This window comes from Hyla sarda, chromosome 3, assembly GCF_029499605.1.
Source record: "Hyla sarda isolate aHylSar1 chromosome 3, aHylSar1.hap1, whole genome shotgun sequence".
NCBI lineage: Eukaryota > Metazoa > Chordata > Amphibia > Anura > Hylidae > Hyla > Hyla sarda.
In genome coordinates this window covers 199083039-199102059 of record NC_079191.1, presented here as the reverse complement: position 1 = coordinate 199102059, position 19021 = coordinate 199083039, and the positions used below count along the sequence as shown (strand labels likewise).

The following is a 19021-nucleotide window of genomic DNA, read 5'->3' as shown; positions in this document are numbered from 1 at the left end:
AATGGCAAAGTGGGCATTCCTTTGTGTTCAAAAGGAGAGCAGGAAGCACTTGACAGCTCGGACCTATACCATGGAAACAGCATTGGCAGATTATCCTGAGCTGTTTTTTACGTATAAAATTTATCCCCTGGACAACCCCATTAATGCTTTAATCCTGATCAACCAAGATCAGGTTTTGACAGTAGCTCAGTGACATAATAACAAATCACAACAACCTCCAATTTAATACACAGGCAGCTGAACTATACAAAACAATCTCTATTACACAAATACAATCCAATTCAAATACAAGTAAAACGGCACAGGAGTGTAACCACATTGAAAGTGGGTCACCCGAAATGGCAGCCTAATAATTAATAGGATTATTGCATATAGGACAGAAATACAAGATAGTATTCAAACAGGTTAAACAGAATTGCCTGTATGTGAACATAACCTAAGGGGTTCAGGTTTTTCATTGCAATTATTGAATAAAAAGCCAGGATAGCATATTTTCTGGTTTTCTATTTAGTTCTGTCATTGAAGTAAAAAACCTCAAATATGAACACACCCTAACAAGAAGATTCAATAAATGGTTAATTTAATCATGGCAACATTATGAATAATGTATGTCACCTTTGTAGCAAGAATATTGAGATGTAAAGAAAATATACATACTGCTTCTCCTGGTGAGCCTTTTGGTCCTGTAGGTCCAGGTTCCCCTGCTGGGCCCTAAAACATTTTAAACAGCATCAATAATTGTCAAAGGGTAAACAGAAATAAATATATTGCACTAATAAAACTAAGTATCCTGTATCAGAGAACATTCAGGGATTTAGACTGAAAGGAGAGAGGGACAAAATCCTGTTATATGCAGATGATCTGCTCCTTTTTCTAAAGGACCCACAAAAGATGTTCCCTAAAGTTATGGAGTTACTAGAGGAGTTAGGGGAGCTATCTGGTTCAAAAATCTAGAGGGATAAATCATTCCTCCTGCCAGCTGAGGAAGAAAGGGTTACTGAGGTTTCAGGGGTTAAAATTGTGAAATCAATGAAATATTTTGGCATAGAACTAGGTAATGGTAAAGATGCTTTTCTCTCTTTGAATGTGAAACCTTTCTTGATGAAAATTTAAAGGGGTACTCTAGTGGAAAACTTTTTATTTTTAATCAACTGGTGCCAGAAAGTTAAACATATTTGTAAATTACTTCTATAAAAAAATCTTAATCCTTCCAGTACTTATTAGGGGCTGTATACTACATAGGAAATGTTTTTCTTTTTGGATTTCTCTTATGTTACCACCACAGTGCTCTCTCCTGACCTCTGCTGTCCATTTTAGGAACTGTCCAGAGCAGCATATGTTTGCTATGGGGATTTTCTCCTGCTCTTGACAGTTCCAAAAATGGACTGCAGAGGTCAGCAGAGAGCACCGTGGTTGTGACATAAGAGAAATCTAAAAAGAAAAACATTTCCTCTGTAGTATACAGCCCATAAAAAGTACTGGAAGGATTAAAATTTTTAAATAGGAGTAATTTACAAATCTGTTTAACTTTTTGGCACCATTTGATCTAAATAAAAAAAAGTTTTCCACAGGAGTACCCCTTTAAATGAAGATTGGGGTTTTGAGTAAACTGCCCCTAGTACAAGCAGATAAAGTAGCTCTCACAAAGATGGTGGTCCTTCCACAGTTTATATATCTTTTGAGAGTTTCTCCAACATGGATACTGGATTGCTGGTTTATGGGGCTTGAAGCTAGCAAGAATCAGTTAAAGGAGAAATGTGGTGCAAAACTTAACTTTTCCTGTGCTGCAAAAACTAAAAACACAAACTTATCTCACCTTCCTACGTTCTCTGTTCTGCCGGTATTGGTGTACCGTTCCTCCGGCGCTGCTTGTCTCCCTACTTCTTAGGTTCGGATCGTCACACTGTTGTAAGCGTAGTGCCTGCCACAGCGATGTCCTGCCTCGGCCGGTGATAGGCTGAGCACACTGCTCGGGCCAGCTCCTTACATGACAGTGTGCTCAGCCTATCACCAGCCGAGGCGGAACATCGCTGTAGCCAGCAATACGCTGACCGCAGTGTGACGTTCCGAGTCTAAGAAGCATGAAGCCGAGCAGCAGCAGAGGAAAGGGGCACTGATTCCGATGCAACAGGGAAACGTTGGAAGGTGAGACAAAATTTGTTTTTTAGTTTTTGCAGCCCGGGCACAGAAAAAGTTAAAAGTTTTGCGCCACATTTCTCCTTTAATCTGGGGTAGAGGAAGATCTAGAATTAAATATTCCCATTTAACCCTACCAGAAGGAGTGGAGAGGAGTTTACCCAATTTCAAATTATACTTAACTAAGCCCAGAGGTGCAGGCTCAGCCTGGTTAGCTGCTCACAGGCCAGATTGGCTAAGGCATAGCCAAGCAACCAGGCCATGCCAAAGCTCAGGGAAGGTTAACCCTTCGAGTTCTTACAGAAATACTGATGTAAGTTTAGATTTCACCCCACCTATTTTTAAAATTTAATTAGGGGATAGACGAGAAATTTTGGACACATAGAGGTGCTAAGTGGGTATCACATTTCTTTTCACGATTGAAAAATTATTATCTTTTGACATGAAAAAAAAGAATATGGTTTGAATGATAATATAAAAATTTGGTATTTGCAAACTAAAGAGGCTGTGAGATGCACAGTAGATAAATTGATATTCCAAATTAAGACACATTGGTTATTTTTGATTTTAGAAGAAAAACATATAAACACTAAATGGACAGGAGTAGTTCATAAGGAATGGATTAAAGAGATTGACATGTCCTTCCAAAGGAAAATTAGATCTAAATGGAATAGTGAACTAGGACAGATAGCTGATGTAGCTTAGGGTAAGGATTCTGCAAAATGTAACAAGGGTCTCTTACAACAAATGGTTTCAATATACTAAGCTTAAGTTGATATATTGCCTTTATTTCTCACCAGTTAAACTCTGGAAAGAAGATTCTTCATGTCCCAAATGTGGAGTAAACAACACAAATTTAACACATATGGGCCCTGATTTACTAAGAGTGTTGTGTAGGTTTCTTTGTGGGTTTTAATTCCCTACAATTTTTTTACCCTCAGTATTTACTAAGGTTTCCCTACATTTTGCACTTTTTTTTTTTTTACAAATCTCTGATCTGTAAGGTTTTCCAAAGCTTAAATTCACCACATTTTCTGTGGAAATATGTTATTTTTTTTGAAAATGTCAGGAACATGCACAAATTCTGGTGCAGACAGGATTTCTGGTGCAACGTGCCAGAATCTGGCGCACAAACCGACAAGATATGTTGGGTTTACAATAGTAAATGAGGGCCATGGTGTGGAATTGCGTAAAGAAGAAAAATTTGAGGAAGAGTATTTGGTGGCAAAATATAATAAATTTATCTGCAAAAATGGTTATATTGGGAGATTCTAAAGAATATGGCAGTTTAAAGGGGTACTACAGTGGAATTTTATTTTAATCAACTGGTGCCAAAAAGTTAAACAGATTTGTAAATTACTTATATTAAAAAAAAAATCTTCATCCTTCAAGTACTTATCAGCTGCTGTATGTTCCACAGGAAGTTCTTTTCTTTTAGATTTTTTTCTGTCTGACCACAGTGCTCTCTGCTGACACCTCTGCCCATGTCAGAAACTGTCCAGAACATGAGAGGTTTGATATGGGGATTTTCTCCTGCTCTGGAGGTGTTAGCAGAAAGCACTCTGGTCAGACAGAACAAAATTCAAGAAAAGAACCTTCCTGTGGAACATACAGCAGCTGATAAGTTTTGGAAGGATTACGTTTTTATAATAAAAGTAATTTACAAATCGGTTTAACTATCTGGCACCAGTTAATAAAAAAAAATGTTTACAGGTGTACAACACAGAGCTAAATCAAACATATTTTTTTAAACCTACAATGTTTATATTTATTGTCATTCATTATCTAGACTGATAAATTATGGCTTTTTTCAAGCCAGAAAATGTATATAATCATACCTGAATACCAGGAGCACCTGCGAATCCTGGCAATCCTGGATGTCCTGGTTCACCCTTTATCACAAAATGAAATGATCATTAAAGAGAACATGTGTTGTACATAAATATTATTACTAAACCAGTTATAAATTCTAATATACAAATACAGCTACTAAACAGAATACAAGCACAACCCATATATACTGTATGCTTAAAGCTTTACTGTCATTAAAAACAACCTTTTATGCAGAGAAATTGACAGATCTCTTGGCCGTCCGGAAATGGAGCGCAATGCTGATAATTTTGATATGTCAAAAGTTGATTTTAACCCCTTAAGGACCAATAGAAGTAAACAAAAATGTAAAAAAAATAAAATAAAAAATAAAAATAAATGTATTAAATAAATATAATGAAAAATAAAAATGCATCATGTGTAGGATCACACGGCGCACATTCACAGCATATTACATGTTGCGGATTCCTGCCAGCAGTCACAATAATGAGCTCCCTGCTGCAGCTTGGTAGCTTTGTGTGTCCACTCATAGTGACGGATTTCCTTCCGACAGACATGAGCAGACACACTGAGCTACCCAGCCACAGCAGTGATCTCGCACTAGTGACTGCCATTTCCTCCATCCGCGGTGTGAAATATGCTGCGGATGCGCTCTATGTGACCCTACACTGCATCCCGTTCATACTGCGTTTCAGCTGTATGTTAGAGGTAGAGATGAGCGAACTTACAGTAAATTTGATTCGTCACGAACTTCTCGGCTCGGCTGTTGATGACTTATCCAGCGTAAATTAGTTCTGCCTTCAGGTGCTCCGGTGGGCTGGAAAAGGTGGATGCATTCCTAGGAAAGAGTCTCCTAGGACTGTATCCACCTTTTCCTGCCCACCGGAGCACCTGAAAGCTGAACTAATTTGTGCAGGAAAAGTCATCAACTGCCGAGCCGAGAAGTTCGTGACGAATCGAATTTACTATAAGTTCGCTCATCTCTAGTTAGAGGTATCCGTCAGCATCATGTAAAAAAAAAGGGATGCTGACGTATACTGTAGCAGCTCTATTCATTTCTAAATGAAACTGCTACAATGTACATTGGCATCCCTTTTTTGACATGACAACGGACACCTATGCTGCAGAAATGCAATATGAATGGGGACTATCACCCCCCCCTCCAACAAAATAAGCCAGTTTTTTTCAAGATTTTTTTTTTTTTTAACGCCCAGTGATGGATATATTGGCCATGAGTGGGTGCTTATTCCCACAACATGATGGATATATAAATCAGGAACTTTACTCCTAGCCAACCAAGGAACAATCAGAGCGGTCCCTGTTCCAGACAAGATACTTGTAGGGGTGCAATATTTTTCTGACAGCTCTGATCCTTTGCAGGCATGAGGTGGGGTCTATAATTCATGTAATGATGCCCTGAAAGCCAAAGGGGATTCCTCTCCTACTTGGCAGTCAGGCAACCAGCCCGGGACGAACAGCGTGATAAAATCTGGGGCGCATTTCCTCCATTTCAAAAGCCACTTACCAAAATGATGTCCCACAAATAAAGAATTTGTGGAAAAAAAAGCTAATTGGTATTTTTTTTCCACCGACTTTGAAACAATTTTAGCCACACAATAAAGGCTCAACGTACTAACTTTTGCCCTAGGTGAATACTTTAGGGGGTGTAGTTTCGAAAATGGGGTCACTTCTGGGGGTGCAGTATTTATATAATGATATCCTGAAAGCCAAATGGTGCTCCTCTCCTTTTGGGTCCCACCATTTGGCCATGCAACCAAATATGGTCTAAGCGGGGGTATTACCGAACACCAGACAAACAGCATAATAAAATATGGGGTGCATTTTCTACTTTTCAGATGCAATGTACAAAAAAAATGTCCCACAAATGATGCATTTTGTGAGAAAAAAAAGAAAACGTAAATTTTTCAGCCATTCCAGCCACACAAAAAGGACTCAAAGTACTCACTTATGGTCTAGGTGAATACATTAGGGGGTTTAGTTTGCAAAATGGGGTCACTTGTGGGGATTCTGTATGGTTCTGACAGCTAAAACCCTTTGCAGGCATGAAGTGCGGTCTATAATCCATTCGGCCTAAAATGATGCCCTGAAAGCCAAATGGCGCTCCTCTCCTTCTGTGTCCTACCAAGCGGCCAAGGAACCAAATATAGCCTAAGCAGAGGTATTTCCAAACATGGGCAGAGCAGCTAAATAAAATATAGGGTGCATTTCTTGCAATATCAGAAGTGATGTACAAAAAATATGCCCCACAAATGATGCATTTGTGAAAAAAAAGCTAATTTCTAATTTTTAACACTGATTTGTAATAATTCCTGCCCAAAAAAAAAAACTGATGGTGTTAAAATACTCACTGTACCCCCTAGTGAATACCTTGAGGGGTCTAGTTTTTCAAATGGGGTCATTTGGCGGGGGTGGGGGGGGGGTGGGGGGGGGGAGGGGTCCTATGTTCTACCACCTTCAAATTTCTGCAAACCTTGCATAGCATATTTAAAAAAACATGTACTTTTCAAATTCTCTACATTTTTTAAATTTCAAGTTAAATTGTTAGGTTTCTAATTCATTTAAAATGTTAATTAAAAACAAAAGAAATGCTTTCAAAATAAAGTACACATCAGAAAGTATAAGTTTCATAAACTATTTGGTGAGAAAGTATAAATATATGCAACCTATTAGTGTTAAAATAGCAAAAAAAAAATTTTTTTAAATTTCATGATTTTTTGCATTGCAAAAAAAAACTACAAATGATATCGGCTTACTTTTACTATGTACATGAAGGACATCTTGTGACAAAAAAACAAAGTCAGAATTATCGTGATTGGCAAAACGTTACCAGAGTTAATCACTAATAAAGTCAGACATCCCCGATTTGAAAAAACAGGCCTGGTCTTTCAGGAGCATTAAGGTTTACTTGTATTGGTCCTTAAGGTGTTAAACATCCTGACAACTGTCTGACAGGCAGGTTCAGAGAATAGTTAATGCGGGTAATGGCATATGAGGACAGGATAGGAGGACGGGACATGTGGTTGGGATATAAGGTCGAGATATAAGGATGGGATATGAAAACGGGTTATAAGGTTTGGATACGAATATGGGATATGAGGACAGGATATGAGGTTGGGATATAAGGTCAGGATATGAAGACAGGATATGAGGAGGAGAGAGTCATTGTTGCTTTTCTTGTTCCAAAAGGTTAAAGTAGGAAGACCAGGCAATGTCAAGTACTTAGTACTGATATGAAATACTGAATAAAATAGGCTTGCATGTAAGTGATCTATGGGCAAAGGTCAGGATTACGGACTTTGTAGTAAAAAGTGTATATGCCTTTTTTATTTTCATTTAAAGGAGTGCTCTAATCCAGGCACCTCCATTCCTTTGTTAGAGTATTGAAAGCTTATAGGATGGTCCCTTTACAGAGGTAATTGATAAAACCGGGTTGAATTGTACAGTAAGATATGCTATTCTGGCAGTCAAATGTAATGGAAATGTAAAGAACAGGGCCTTACATATTTAAGTTTCAAGTTCAATACATTACCTTTAATCCCTGGTCTCCTTTGGCCCCGGGTTCTCCCTTTTAAGAAAGAGAAGCAACATTATTTTCAAAGTTCTAGTTTTTAAAACTCCTTAATAGACACAGGTAAAATTATTTCGTTTTAAGCCTAATACAAACTACAGAACCACATTACATTTCATAAGCATACACACATTTTATTTGATACTTGCCATTAATATTACATAATGAAAAAATATTATGCTATGTTTTGTGAACCTTAAATGGTTTTAAATCTCTGTCTGGAAGCATAAATCTGATATATTGATATTTAACCAATGACACCATCTATAATGTTTTGAAAAATTATGCTCATTTGCCTGCAGTTTTCTTCAATCAGCACTGATATAAATCATGATCACACCGCTCAAACTGAAGCTTTCTACTTGCCTTCTTTTATTTTCATTCCCACTTTCTAAAGTCCGACCAATCTTGGCTTCAGTATTACACCACAAAATAAATGCTTGTACGTTTAATGCCATTGCCAATCATTTTACTTTTTTTCAGCTGCTTTGTTCACACTGGCCTTTTTAGCAAGTCTGTTTGGTTCCCAGTATATTTGACAGCAAGAATAGTTCACTATCCAGTTTATCCAGCAAGCATAGTTCACTATCCAGTCTATCCATGAAGCATAGTTCACTATCCAGTCTATCCAGCAAGCATAGTTCACTATCCAGTCTATCCAGCAAGCATAGTTCACTATCCAGTCTATCCAGCAAGCATAGTTCACTATCCAGTCTATCCAGTAAGCATAGTTCACTATCCAGTCTATCCAGCAAGCATAGTTCACTATCCAGTCTATCCAGCAAGCATAGTTCACTATCCAGTCTATCCAGCAAGCATAGTTCACTATCCAGTCTATCCAGTAAGCATAGTTCACTATCCAGTCTATCCAGCAAGCATAGTTCACTATCCAGTCTATCCAGCAAGCATAGTTCACTATCCAGTCTATCCAGCAAGCATAGTTCACTATCCAGTCTATCCAGCAAGCATAGTTCACTCTCCAGTCTATCCAGCAAGCATAGTTCACTATCCAGTCTATCCAGCAAGCATAGTTCACTATCCAGTCTATCCAGTAAGCATAGTTCACTATCCAGTCTATCCAGCAAGCATAGTTCACTATCCAGTCTATCCAGCAATCATAGTTCACTATCCAGTCTATCCAGCAAGCATAGTTCACTATCCAGTCTATCCAGCAAGCATAGTTCCCTATCCAGTCTATCCAGCAAGCATAGTTCCCTATCCAGTCTATCCAGCAAGCATAGTTCACTATCCAGTCTATCCAGCAAGCATAGTTCACCATCCAGTCTATCCAGCAAGCATAGTTCACTATCCAGTCTATCCAGCAAGCATAGTTCACTATCCAGTCTATCCAGCAAGCATAGTTCACTATCCAGTCTATCCAGCAAGCATAGTTCACTATCCAGTCTATCCAGCAAGCATAGTTCCCTATCCAGTCTATCCAGCAAGCATAGTTCACTATCCAGTCTATCCAGCAAGCATAGTTCACTATCCAGTCTATCCAGCAAGCATAGTTCACTATCCAGTCTATCCAGCAAGCATAGTTCACTATCCAGCAGTCCACCAGGATGGATTATTATCCATTTGCAGACAAATCCATAATAGTAATAAGTTTGCTGCATGAAATATACCTTGTCCTTTTAAAGCTCTGTGCTTGCTATGAACCTGTTCAGACCTCAACACAAATCTATTATCTTATGGAAAAAGATTCCCTGTGGTAAGCCCCTTCATGACACAGCCAATTTTTATTTTTGAGATTTGATTTTTTATTCCACGCCTTTTAAAAGCTATCCCTTAGACCAGTGGTCTCCAAACGGTGGCCCTCCATGTGATTCAAAACTGCCACTCCCAACATGCAAGAACAGACATTGGTTGTCTGGGCATGCTGGGAGTAATAGTTTTGCAACATCTGGATGTCCACAGTTTAGGAGCCACTGGACTAATGGATATGAGGTCACATGAGCCAAAGACTATGACATCCTGGTTGATGCACATGAGCCCATAGCCAAAGACCAATGGCATCCTGGCTTCAACAGTTATCAAGAGGTTTGCAACTTACTTAACAGCCAAAATCCTTCCATGATGTAGTGGAAAGAGGACCATTGTGAGGGAACAGTAAGGTTCAAAATATAGCAATAAAACCACATAAAATATCTAAAGAATTTCAATCTGTACCATACACTGCACAGTACACAATACAGAGCTTGTTGGGTGAAAGCCAAGCTCTTTAGAAATTTATAATAGCATTATGTTGATAGACATTGAAATTAAGTCTATATTGAAGAATGCACTCTACCTAAAGGCAAAAATGTTATTTGGATGCCTTGAACATGTTACAAGAGCAATGAAATCTGAGGATTATTAGAGGATTTCAGAGTTAAATGTGCTCAAAGTGGTCCCAAACTAGGTTTGAGCTGCATCAAACAGCATCCTACAGCAAAATAATGACCAAAAGAACACATCCAAAAGTTTACAAGAGTGGGTAAGGAAGGGGAAACTGGACTGTTCTAATCTGTCCAGCGATGAGTTTTGATCTTAAAGGGGTACTCCGGTGGAAATGTTTTTTTTTTCAAATCAACTGGTGCCAGAAATTTAAACAGATTTGTAAATTAGGAACATAGAATGGAATGTCCAGCGCAGATGGTCGAGCAAAAGATGATATTCTTTATTGATAAAAAGCCATGACAGGAGTGAAAGTAACGCGTTTCAGGTGCGTTAGCACCCTTAGTCGTACATGTACGACTAAGGGTGCTAACGAACCTGAAACGTCTTACTTTCACTCCTGTCATGGCTTTTTATCCATAAAGAATTTAATCTTTTGCACGGCCATCTGCGCTGGACATTCCATTCTATGTTCCTATTGAAGTGGTGCCGCCTTGCACAGTCCGTGCGCTCTGGGGCCATTGAGGGTGAGCTGAAAATCTCGTTCATTGCTTGAAGATTTGTAAATTACTTCTATTAAAAAATCTTAATCCTTCCAGTACTTATCAGCTGCTGTATACTACAGAGGAAGTTGAGTTGTTCTTTTCTGTCTGACCACATAGCTCTCTGCTGACACCTCTGTCCATGTCAGGAGCAGGAGAGGTTTTCTATGGGGATTTTCTCCTGCTCTGGACAGTTCCTGACATGGACAGAGGTGTCAGCAGAGAGCACTGTGATCAGACAGAAAAGAACTATACAACTTCCTGTGGAGTATACAGCAGCTCATAAGTACTGGAAGGATTACGATTTTTTTATAGAAGTAATTTACAAATCTGTTTAACCTTTTGGCACCAGTTGATTTAAAAAAATGTTTTCCACCTGAATACCCTTTTAATCCAAGTTAATATTTTTGGAAACAGCTGAAATCTGCTAATGGGAAGGGTACAACCAACAGACAGGAGCAAGAAGCTTGCAGATAGCTATAAGTAAACGTTTGGCAGCTCTCATTGTTACCAAGTGCTAGTGATAGTGATAGTGCTACCAAGTATTGGGAAAGGTGACTTTAGTCATGTTCGGGTCATATACTATGTTCATTCTTTATTTATTATTAGAAATGAATGCATAAATATTGACAGGCCAACTTTTTTGTTGAATATATTTGAAAAGGGTATTAAAATATTGGAAGGATAGAAATATGGTACTTTTCCACTTATTTCTGAAATCTATTTTTTTTTTTTTTTACAGTTACTAATCAAAGGCGCCAATAATGTTAACCGAAATTACTAAATGTGGGAATAACTACCTTCTGATAATAAAAATGAAGTCTAAGATGTCACAGATTTTTCAAGAAAAGTATTAACAGAAATCCATCCAGCTATTGGGACTGTGTTTGGTGGAGAAGGACTAGTTGGGTAGTTTGCATCGATCATTTCTAATCAAACCGTTTCTCCTTCATTTTAACTCCACATCAGGGCAGCCATTCTAAAATACTTGCAAGTAAATCCAATAATCCATAAAAATGCATTAAAAGTTTGAAACAGATTAATTGATTCGCTTTAAGTGCCAAAGATGTTACATTTGAAATGATTCTAAAAATGATACAATTTGTACCATAAATAATATGTCTCAGTCCTACTTACAGGGTCACCTTTTACTCCTATTGTGTCAGATGCAGTCTGTAAGAGACACATGGTGAATAGTTATTACACATAAATTCCTCATCAATTAGATAAAATAAATATAATAATAAATGAACACAGAAAGGAGATTCTTTCAGCTTCTTGTATTTAAACACATTTAATATTAGCCAAGGAAAACATATGAAGTCCTGTTTACATCTGCATTGGAGTTTCGGTTCAAAGCTTTTACCTCAGATTGTGTCATATAAAATGGCAGATACCATGGAAAAATTCGACAGACCCTATCACAGCAGTTACAGGGAATTCAGCAAACTGGATACAGGTAAAACCATCTTCTTTATTATACAATGTTAAAACATAGTCCATACAACATGTAGATATCTGTGACAGGCCCTACGCATTTCGGTCCACAGACCTTAATCATAGGTCTATGTCTTAATCTATGATTAAGGTCTGTTGACTGAAATGTGGGCCAGGCCTGTTGTGCTTATTTACAAGTCGTGTGGAATATATAACAACAACATAGAAACACACAGTTTGCTGCATTTACTGTAGCTGCTATATTTATTTACTTAAGGCCTTTGCTATTGGCAATTCATGCAGATGCCTACTAAGAAAAGGGTGAGAGCTGGTTATGTTTTTTTGTGTTAGTTGTGTATAGACACTGTTATAGGTTACAGTTACATAATTCATAAGGTTGAAAAAGACAAGAGTCCTGTAAGTTTAACTTATAAACCTATTGGGGAGATTCTCAAAAACTGCTGTAATTACTGTTCCAGCGATATTATTCACACCTTTTTTTTTTCTCCTCACATATTCAAAGGTCTCTCGTGCTGCTTTGAAAATATGAAAAGATGTGAAAATTCATTTTCGTGACCTTTTTGTTTTTTTTCGTGCCCAAAATATTTTTCGTTGTTGCAGCCATATTGGATTTTTTTATGCCAAAATTGCCAAATTTGGCGCCAAAATCTGCAACATCTCACAATATATTCCATGGTTACTAGTGCCCAGACAAGCCAAAACTGTATAAATAAAACATTTCTGAGGATAAATGTGAGTGCAGGTGCAGTGACCAAGGAAAAAATAAAAAAATATATGTTTTTTAAATTAAATTTTTCAATAATAATTATTTCTTTTTTTAATAATTACTTAAATAACACCTTTTCCCCAAAAAACAAAGAAGAAGAAAAAACAAAACAATAAAATTACAACCATTTCTGTGATTTGTATTCTATCAAAAAGCTGGTGTGAAATTGTTCATGCAAACTGCACTCTCACCACTTTGAAAATATCATGTAAAGAAGACAATATATAAGGACACGCCCACTTTTACAAAACTTTTGTGAACAGTGTAAACTGCGGCACAAAGCTCTTTGAAAACGTGGTCGATACTTTTCGCACCAAAATTTTGGTGCGAAATAAATTTTTTGGGTGCAAAATTCTTTGAGAATCTCCCCCACTGTGTTGATCCAAAAGTTTTTATAGTGTCCCATGTTTTTTTTTCTAGGTCCTTCCTGTGTTTATTATTATTTTACTGCAATGTCGCTTTTTGCATTGTGTACCTTGCAACAGTACTGATATATCAACATGTTCAATATGTATGTCTTATAATTTTAATAAATGATAATCTGAAATGTGTATATTTTAATTGTACAATGATATCATTGTAATTAGTTGTGAAAATAGTTAAACAATTATGATGTGCAAATCTACTAAATAATAGGCAGGTGATGTTGTCTTATGTTCACTACGGTTCAGTGCAATAAATCTGAGTATTCAAATTTGTAGCTTTTTTGTTGTTGTAAATAGCAGCGATGACCTATAGCCAACAGCAATAAACTGTTTTATGTTATCTCAATAAAGATGCTTATAACTCCATTAAACTACTAAACTATTGGATGCCTAAATAATAGCAATTCCCCTCATGTATGTATTTTCTTTCTATTGGCTCGAAGCTTAGAATAAAATCTTGTCTGCCTTTCACACAAATCCTGGCCACTCTGAAATAACAATGCCATAAAGACGTGTCATTCAGTAAATATGCGTTTCAGAACTAATGAAAATAACTTGGCAGGTTGTACTGTCAAGCAAAAACTAACAACACCTCAATATGCACTTTGAGCAGGGAAAATAAAAAGTTTTACACTTTTGAATGAAATTCACAGGAATTTGGGTCTGCTAAGCCTCATATCATTTTGTAATTATTATGCAATGATATATCTACAGGGACCAATTTACATTTTGCCTCTAAATAAGCCTAACCATGGAATTGGATAGTAGACCTGATAACACCATATTAAACAGAAGAGATCTCAATTATAGATTTTGTCTGAGATTCGATGCCAGATGGAAAGTGCATGAAATACAGATAAGCTTAACATATCGTTGTCACGATGCCGGCTGGCAGGTAGTGGATCCTCTGTGCCAGAGAGGGATTGGCGTGGACCGTGCTAGAGGATCGGTTCTAAGTCACTACTGGTTTTCACCAGAGCCCGCCGCAAAGCGGGATGGTCTTGCTGCGGCGGTAGTGACCAGGTCGTATCCCCTAGCAACGGCTCAACCTCTCTGGCTGCTGAAGATAGGCGCGGTACAAGGGAGTAGACAGAAGCAAGGTCGGACGTAGCAGAAGGTCGGGGCAGGCAGCAAGGATCGTAGTCAGGGGCAACGGCAGAAGGTCTGGAATCACAGGCAAGGAACACACAAGGAACGCTTTCTCTGGCACTAGGGCAACAAGATCCGGCGAGGGAGTGAAGGGGAAGTGAGGTGATATAGGGAAGTGCACAGGTGTAAACACTAATTGGAACCACTGCACCAATCAGCGGTGCAGTGGCCCTTTAAATCGCAAAGACCCGGCGCGCGCGCGCCCTAGGGAGCGGGGCCGCGCGCGCCGGGACAGAACTGACGGGGAGCGAGTAAGGTACGGGAGCCGGGGTGCGCATCGCGAGCGGGCGCTACCCGCATCGCGAATCGCATCCCGGCCGGAGGTGGTAACGCAGCGCCCCGGGTCCGTGGAACCGACCGGGGCGCTGCAGTGAGGGAAGTGTAGCGAGCGCTCCGGGGAGGAGCGGGGACCCGGAGCGCTCGGCGTAACAGTACCCCCCCCCTTGGGTCTCCCCCTCTTCTTGGGGCCTGAGAACCTGAGGATCAGACTTTTGTCCAGGATATTGTCCTCAGGTTCCCAGGACCTCTCTTCTGGACCACAACCCTCCCAATCCACTAAAAAAAAAGTTCTTCCCCTGACCTTTTTAGAGGCCAAAATCTCTTTGACAGAGAAGATGTCCGAGGAGCCGGAAACAGGAGTGGGAGGAACAGATTTAGGAGAAAAACGGTTGAGGATGAGAGGTTTAAGAAGAGAGACGTGAAAGGCATTAGGGATACGAAGAGAAGGAGGAAGAAGAAGTTTGTAAGAGACAGGATTAATTTGACACAAAACTTTAAAAGGACCAAGATAGCGTGGTCCCAACTTATAGCTCGGGACACGGAAACGGACATATTTAGCGGAGAGCCATACCTTGTCTCCAGGGGAAAAAATGGGAGGAGCTCTTCTTTTCTTATCTGCGAATCTCTTCATGCGAGAAGAAGCCTGTAAGAGAGAATTTTGGGTCTCTTTCCATATGGTGGAAAGATCACGAGAAATTTCATCCACAGCGGGCAGACCAGAGGGCAAGGGGGTAGGGAGGGGGGGAAGAGGGTGACGGCCGTACACCACGAAAAACGGAGATTTGGAGGAAGATTCAGAGATTCTGAAATTATACGAGAATTCGGCCCAAGGTAGAAGATCTGCCCAGTCATCCTGGCGGGAGGAAACAAAATGTCGTAAATAGTCACCCAAGATCTGGTTAATTCTCTCTACTTGTCCATTGGATTGAGGATGGTATGCAGAAGAAAAATTTAATTTAATCTTGAGTTGTTTACAGAGAGCCCTCCAGAATTTAGACACAAATTGGACGCCTCTATCCGAGACGATCTGTGTAGGCAACCCGTGAAGACGAAAAATGTGTACAAAAAATTGTTTAGCCAACTGAGGCGCTGAAGGAAGGCCAGGAAGAGGGATGAAATGTGCCATTTTGGAGAATCGATCAACGACCACCCAAATAACAGTGTTGCCATGGGATGGGGGTAAGTCAGTAATAAAATCCATACCAATCAGAGACCAAGGTTGTTCGGGGACAGGTAGAGGATGAAGAAAACCAGCGGGCTTCTGGCGAGGAGTCTTATCCCGGGCACAGATAGTGCAGGCTCGCACAAAGTCCACCACATCAGTCTCTAGAGTCGGCCACCAATAGAAGCGAGAGATGAGTTGCACAGATTTCTTGATGCCCGCATGACCTGCGAGATGGGAGGAGTGACCCCATTTGAGGATCCCAAGGCGTTGGCGTGGAGAAACAAAGGTCTTTCCTGGAGGAGTTTGCCTGATGGAGGCTGGAGAAGTGGAAATCAGGCAGTCAGGAGGAATGATGTGTTGAGGAGAGAGTTCAATTTCAGAGGCATCTGAGGAACGAGAGAGAGCATCGGCCCTAATGTTTTTATCAGCAGGCCGAAAGTGAATTTCAAAATTAAATCGGGCAAAGAACAGAGACCACCTGGCCTGACGAGGATTCAGCCGTTGGGCAGACTGGAGGTAGGAGAGGTTCTTGTGATCGGTGTAAATAATAACTGGAAATCTTGATCCCTCCAGCAGATGCCTCCATTCCTCAAGTGCTAATTTAATGGCTAGAAGCTCTCGATCCCCGATGGAGTAGTTCCTCTCCGCCGGAGAGAAGGTCCTGGAAAAAAAACCACAAGTAACAGCATGCCCGGAAGAGTTTTTTTGTAGAAGGACAGCTCCAGCTCCCACTGAGGAGGCATCAACCTCCAATAGGAAGGGTTTAGATGGGTCAGGTCTGGAGAGCACGGGAGCCGAAGAAAAGGCAGACTTGAGTCGTTTAAAGGCGTCTTCCGCTTGAGGAGGCCAGGACTTGGGATCGGCATTTTTTTTTGTTAAAGCCACAATAGGAGCCACAATGGTAGAAAAATGTGGAATAAATTGCCTGTAATAATTGGCGAACCCCAAAAAACGTTGGATGGCACGGAGTCCGGAGGGGCGTGGCCAATCTAAGACGGCAGAGAGTTTATCTGGGTCCATTTGTAGTCCCTGGCCAGAGACCAAGTATCCTAGAAAAGGAAGAGATTGGCATTCAAACAGACATTTCTCTATTTTGGCATAGAGTTGATTATCACGAAGTCTCTGAAGAACCATACGGACATGCTGGCGGTGTTCTTCTAGATTGGCAGAAAAAATCAGGATATCGTCCAGATATACAACAACACAGGAGTATAGTAGATCACGAAAAATTTCATTAACAAAGTCTTGGAAGACGGCAGGGGCGTTGCATAGACCAAAGGGCATGACCAGATACTCAAAGTGTCCATCTCTGGTGTTAAATGCCGTTTTCCATTCATCCCCCTCTCTGATGCGGATGAGATTATAAGCACCTCTTAAGTCCAGTTTGGTAAAAATATGGGCACCTTGGAGACGATCAAAGAGTTCAGAGATGAGGGGTAGGGGGTAGCGGTTCTTAACCGTGATTTTATTAAGACCGCGGTAGTCAATGCAAGGACGTAGAGAGCCATCTTTTTTGGACACAAAGAAAAATCCGGCTCCGGCAGGAGAGGAGGATTTACGGATAAAGCCCTTTTTTAAATTTTCTTGGACGTATTCAGACATGGCAAGAGTCTCTGGGACGGACAGAGGATAGATTCTGCCCCGGGGTGGAGTAGTGCCCGGGAGGAGGTCAATGGGACAATCATAAGGCCTGTGAGGAGGTAGAGTCTCAGCTTGTTTTTTGCAAAAAACGTCCGCAAAGTCCATATAGGCCTTAGGGAGACCGGTTACATGAGGAAGCACAGGGACACGGCAAGGTTTACTGGGAACCGGTTTTAAGCAGTCCTTGGAACAAGAGGGCCCCCAACTCTTGATCTCCCCAGTGGACCAATCCAGGATTGGGGAATGGAGTTGAAGCCAGGGAAGTCCAAGAAGGATTTCAGAAGTGCAATTGGGGAGGACCAACAGTTCAATCCTCTCGTGATGAGATCCGATGCACATTAGAAGGGGCTCCGTGCGAAAACGTATAGTACAGTCCAATCTTTCATTGTTTACACAATTGATGTAGAGGGGTCTGGCGAGACTGGTCACCGGGATGTTGAACTTGTTGACGAGAGAGGCTAAGATGAAATTTCCTGCAGATCCAGAGTCCAAGAAGGCCACAGCAGAGAAGGAGAAGGCAGAGGCAGACATCCGCACAGGCACAGTAAGACGTGGAGAAGCAGAGTAGACATCAAGGACTGTCTCACCTTTGTGCGGAGTCAGCGGACGTCTTTCCAGGCGGGGAGGACGGATAGGACAATCCTTCAGGAAGTGTTCGGTACTAGCACAGTACAGGCAGAGATTCTCCATGCGGCGTCGTGTCCTCTCTTGGGGTGTCAGGCGAGACCGGTCGACCTGCATAGCCTCCACGGCGGGAGGCACAGGAACAGATTGCAGGGGACCAGAGGAGAGAGGAGCCGGGGAGAAGAAACGCCTCGTGCGAACAGAGTCCATATCCTGGCGGAGCTCCTGACGCCGTTCGGAAAAACGCATGTCAATGCGAGTGGCAAGATGGATGAGCTCATGTAGGTTAGCAGGGATTTCTCGTGCGGCCAGAACATCTTTAATGTTGCTGGATAGGCCTTTTTTAAAGGTCGCGCAGAGTGCCTCATTATTCCAGGATAATTCTGAAGCAAGGGTACGGAACTGTACGGCATACTCGCCAACGGAAGAATTACCCTGGACCAGGTTCAACAGGGCAGTCTCAGCAGAAGAGGCTCGGGCAGGTTCCTCAAAGACACTTCGAATTTCCGAGAAGAAGGAGTGTACAGAGGCAGTGACGGGGTCATTGCGGTCCCAGAGCGGTGTGGCCCAAGCCAGGGCTTTTCCAGACAGCAGGCTGACTACGAAAGCCACCTTAGACCTTTCAGTGGGGAACTGGTCCGACATCATCTCCAAGTGTAATGAACATTGGGAAAGAAAGCCACGGCAAAACTTAGAGTCCCCATCAAATTTATCCGGCAAGGATAGTCGTATTCCAGAAGCGGCCACTCGCTGCGGAGGAGGTACAGGAGCTGGCGGAGGAGATGATTGCTGGAGCTGTGGTAGTAACTGTTGTAGCATAACAGTCAGTTGAGACAGCTGTTGGCCTTGTTGCGCAATCTGTTGTGACTGCTGGGCGACCACCGTGGTGAGGTCAGCGACAACTGGCAGAGGAACTTCAGCGGGATCCATGGCCGGATCTACTGTCACGATGCCGGCTGGCAGGTAGTGGATCCTCTGTGCCAGAGAGGGATTGGCGTGGACCGTGCTAGAGGATCGGTTCTAAGTCACTACTGGTTT

The 19021-nt window shown here is 41.1% G+C and overlaps 1 protein-coding gene across 6 annotated transcripts in view; it reads right to left on the bottom strand.

The window, feature by feature from the left end:
* Nucleotides 1-19021, bottom strand: part of COL19A1 (collagen type XIX alpha 1 chain) — a 1011804-nt gene that overhangs the window by 310066 nt on the left and 682717 nt on the right. For all 6 annotated transcript variants that reach the window (XM_056565831.1, XM_056565835.1, XM_056565834.1 and 3 more), the window contains exons 21-24: nucleotides 11614-11649; nucleotides 7517-7552; nucleotides 3975-4028; nucleotides 658-711 (exon numbers count right to left, since the gene is read on the bottom strand). In XM_056565831.1, the coding sequence (XP_056421806.1) occupies nucleotides 658-711; nucleotides 3975-4028; nucleotides 7517-7552; nucleotides 11614-11649 (180 nt within the window). The remainder of the gene's footprint in view (nucleotides 1-657; nucleotides 712-3974; nucleotides 4029-7516; nucleotides 7553-11613; nucleotides 11650-19021) is intronic.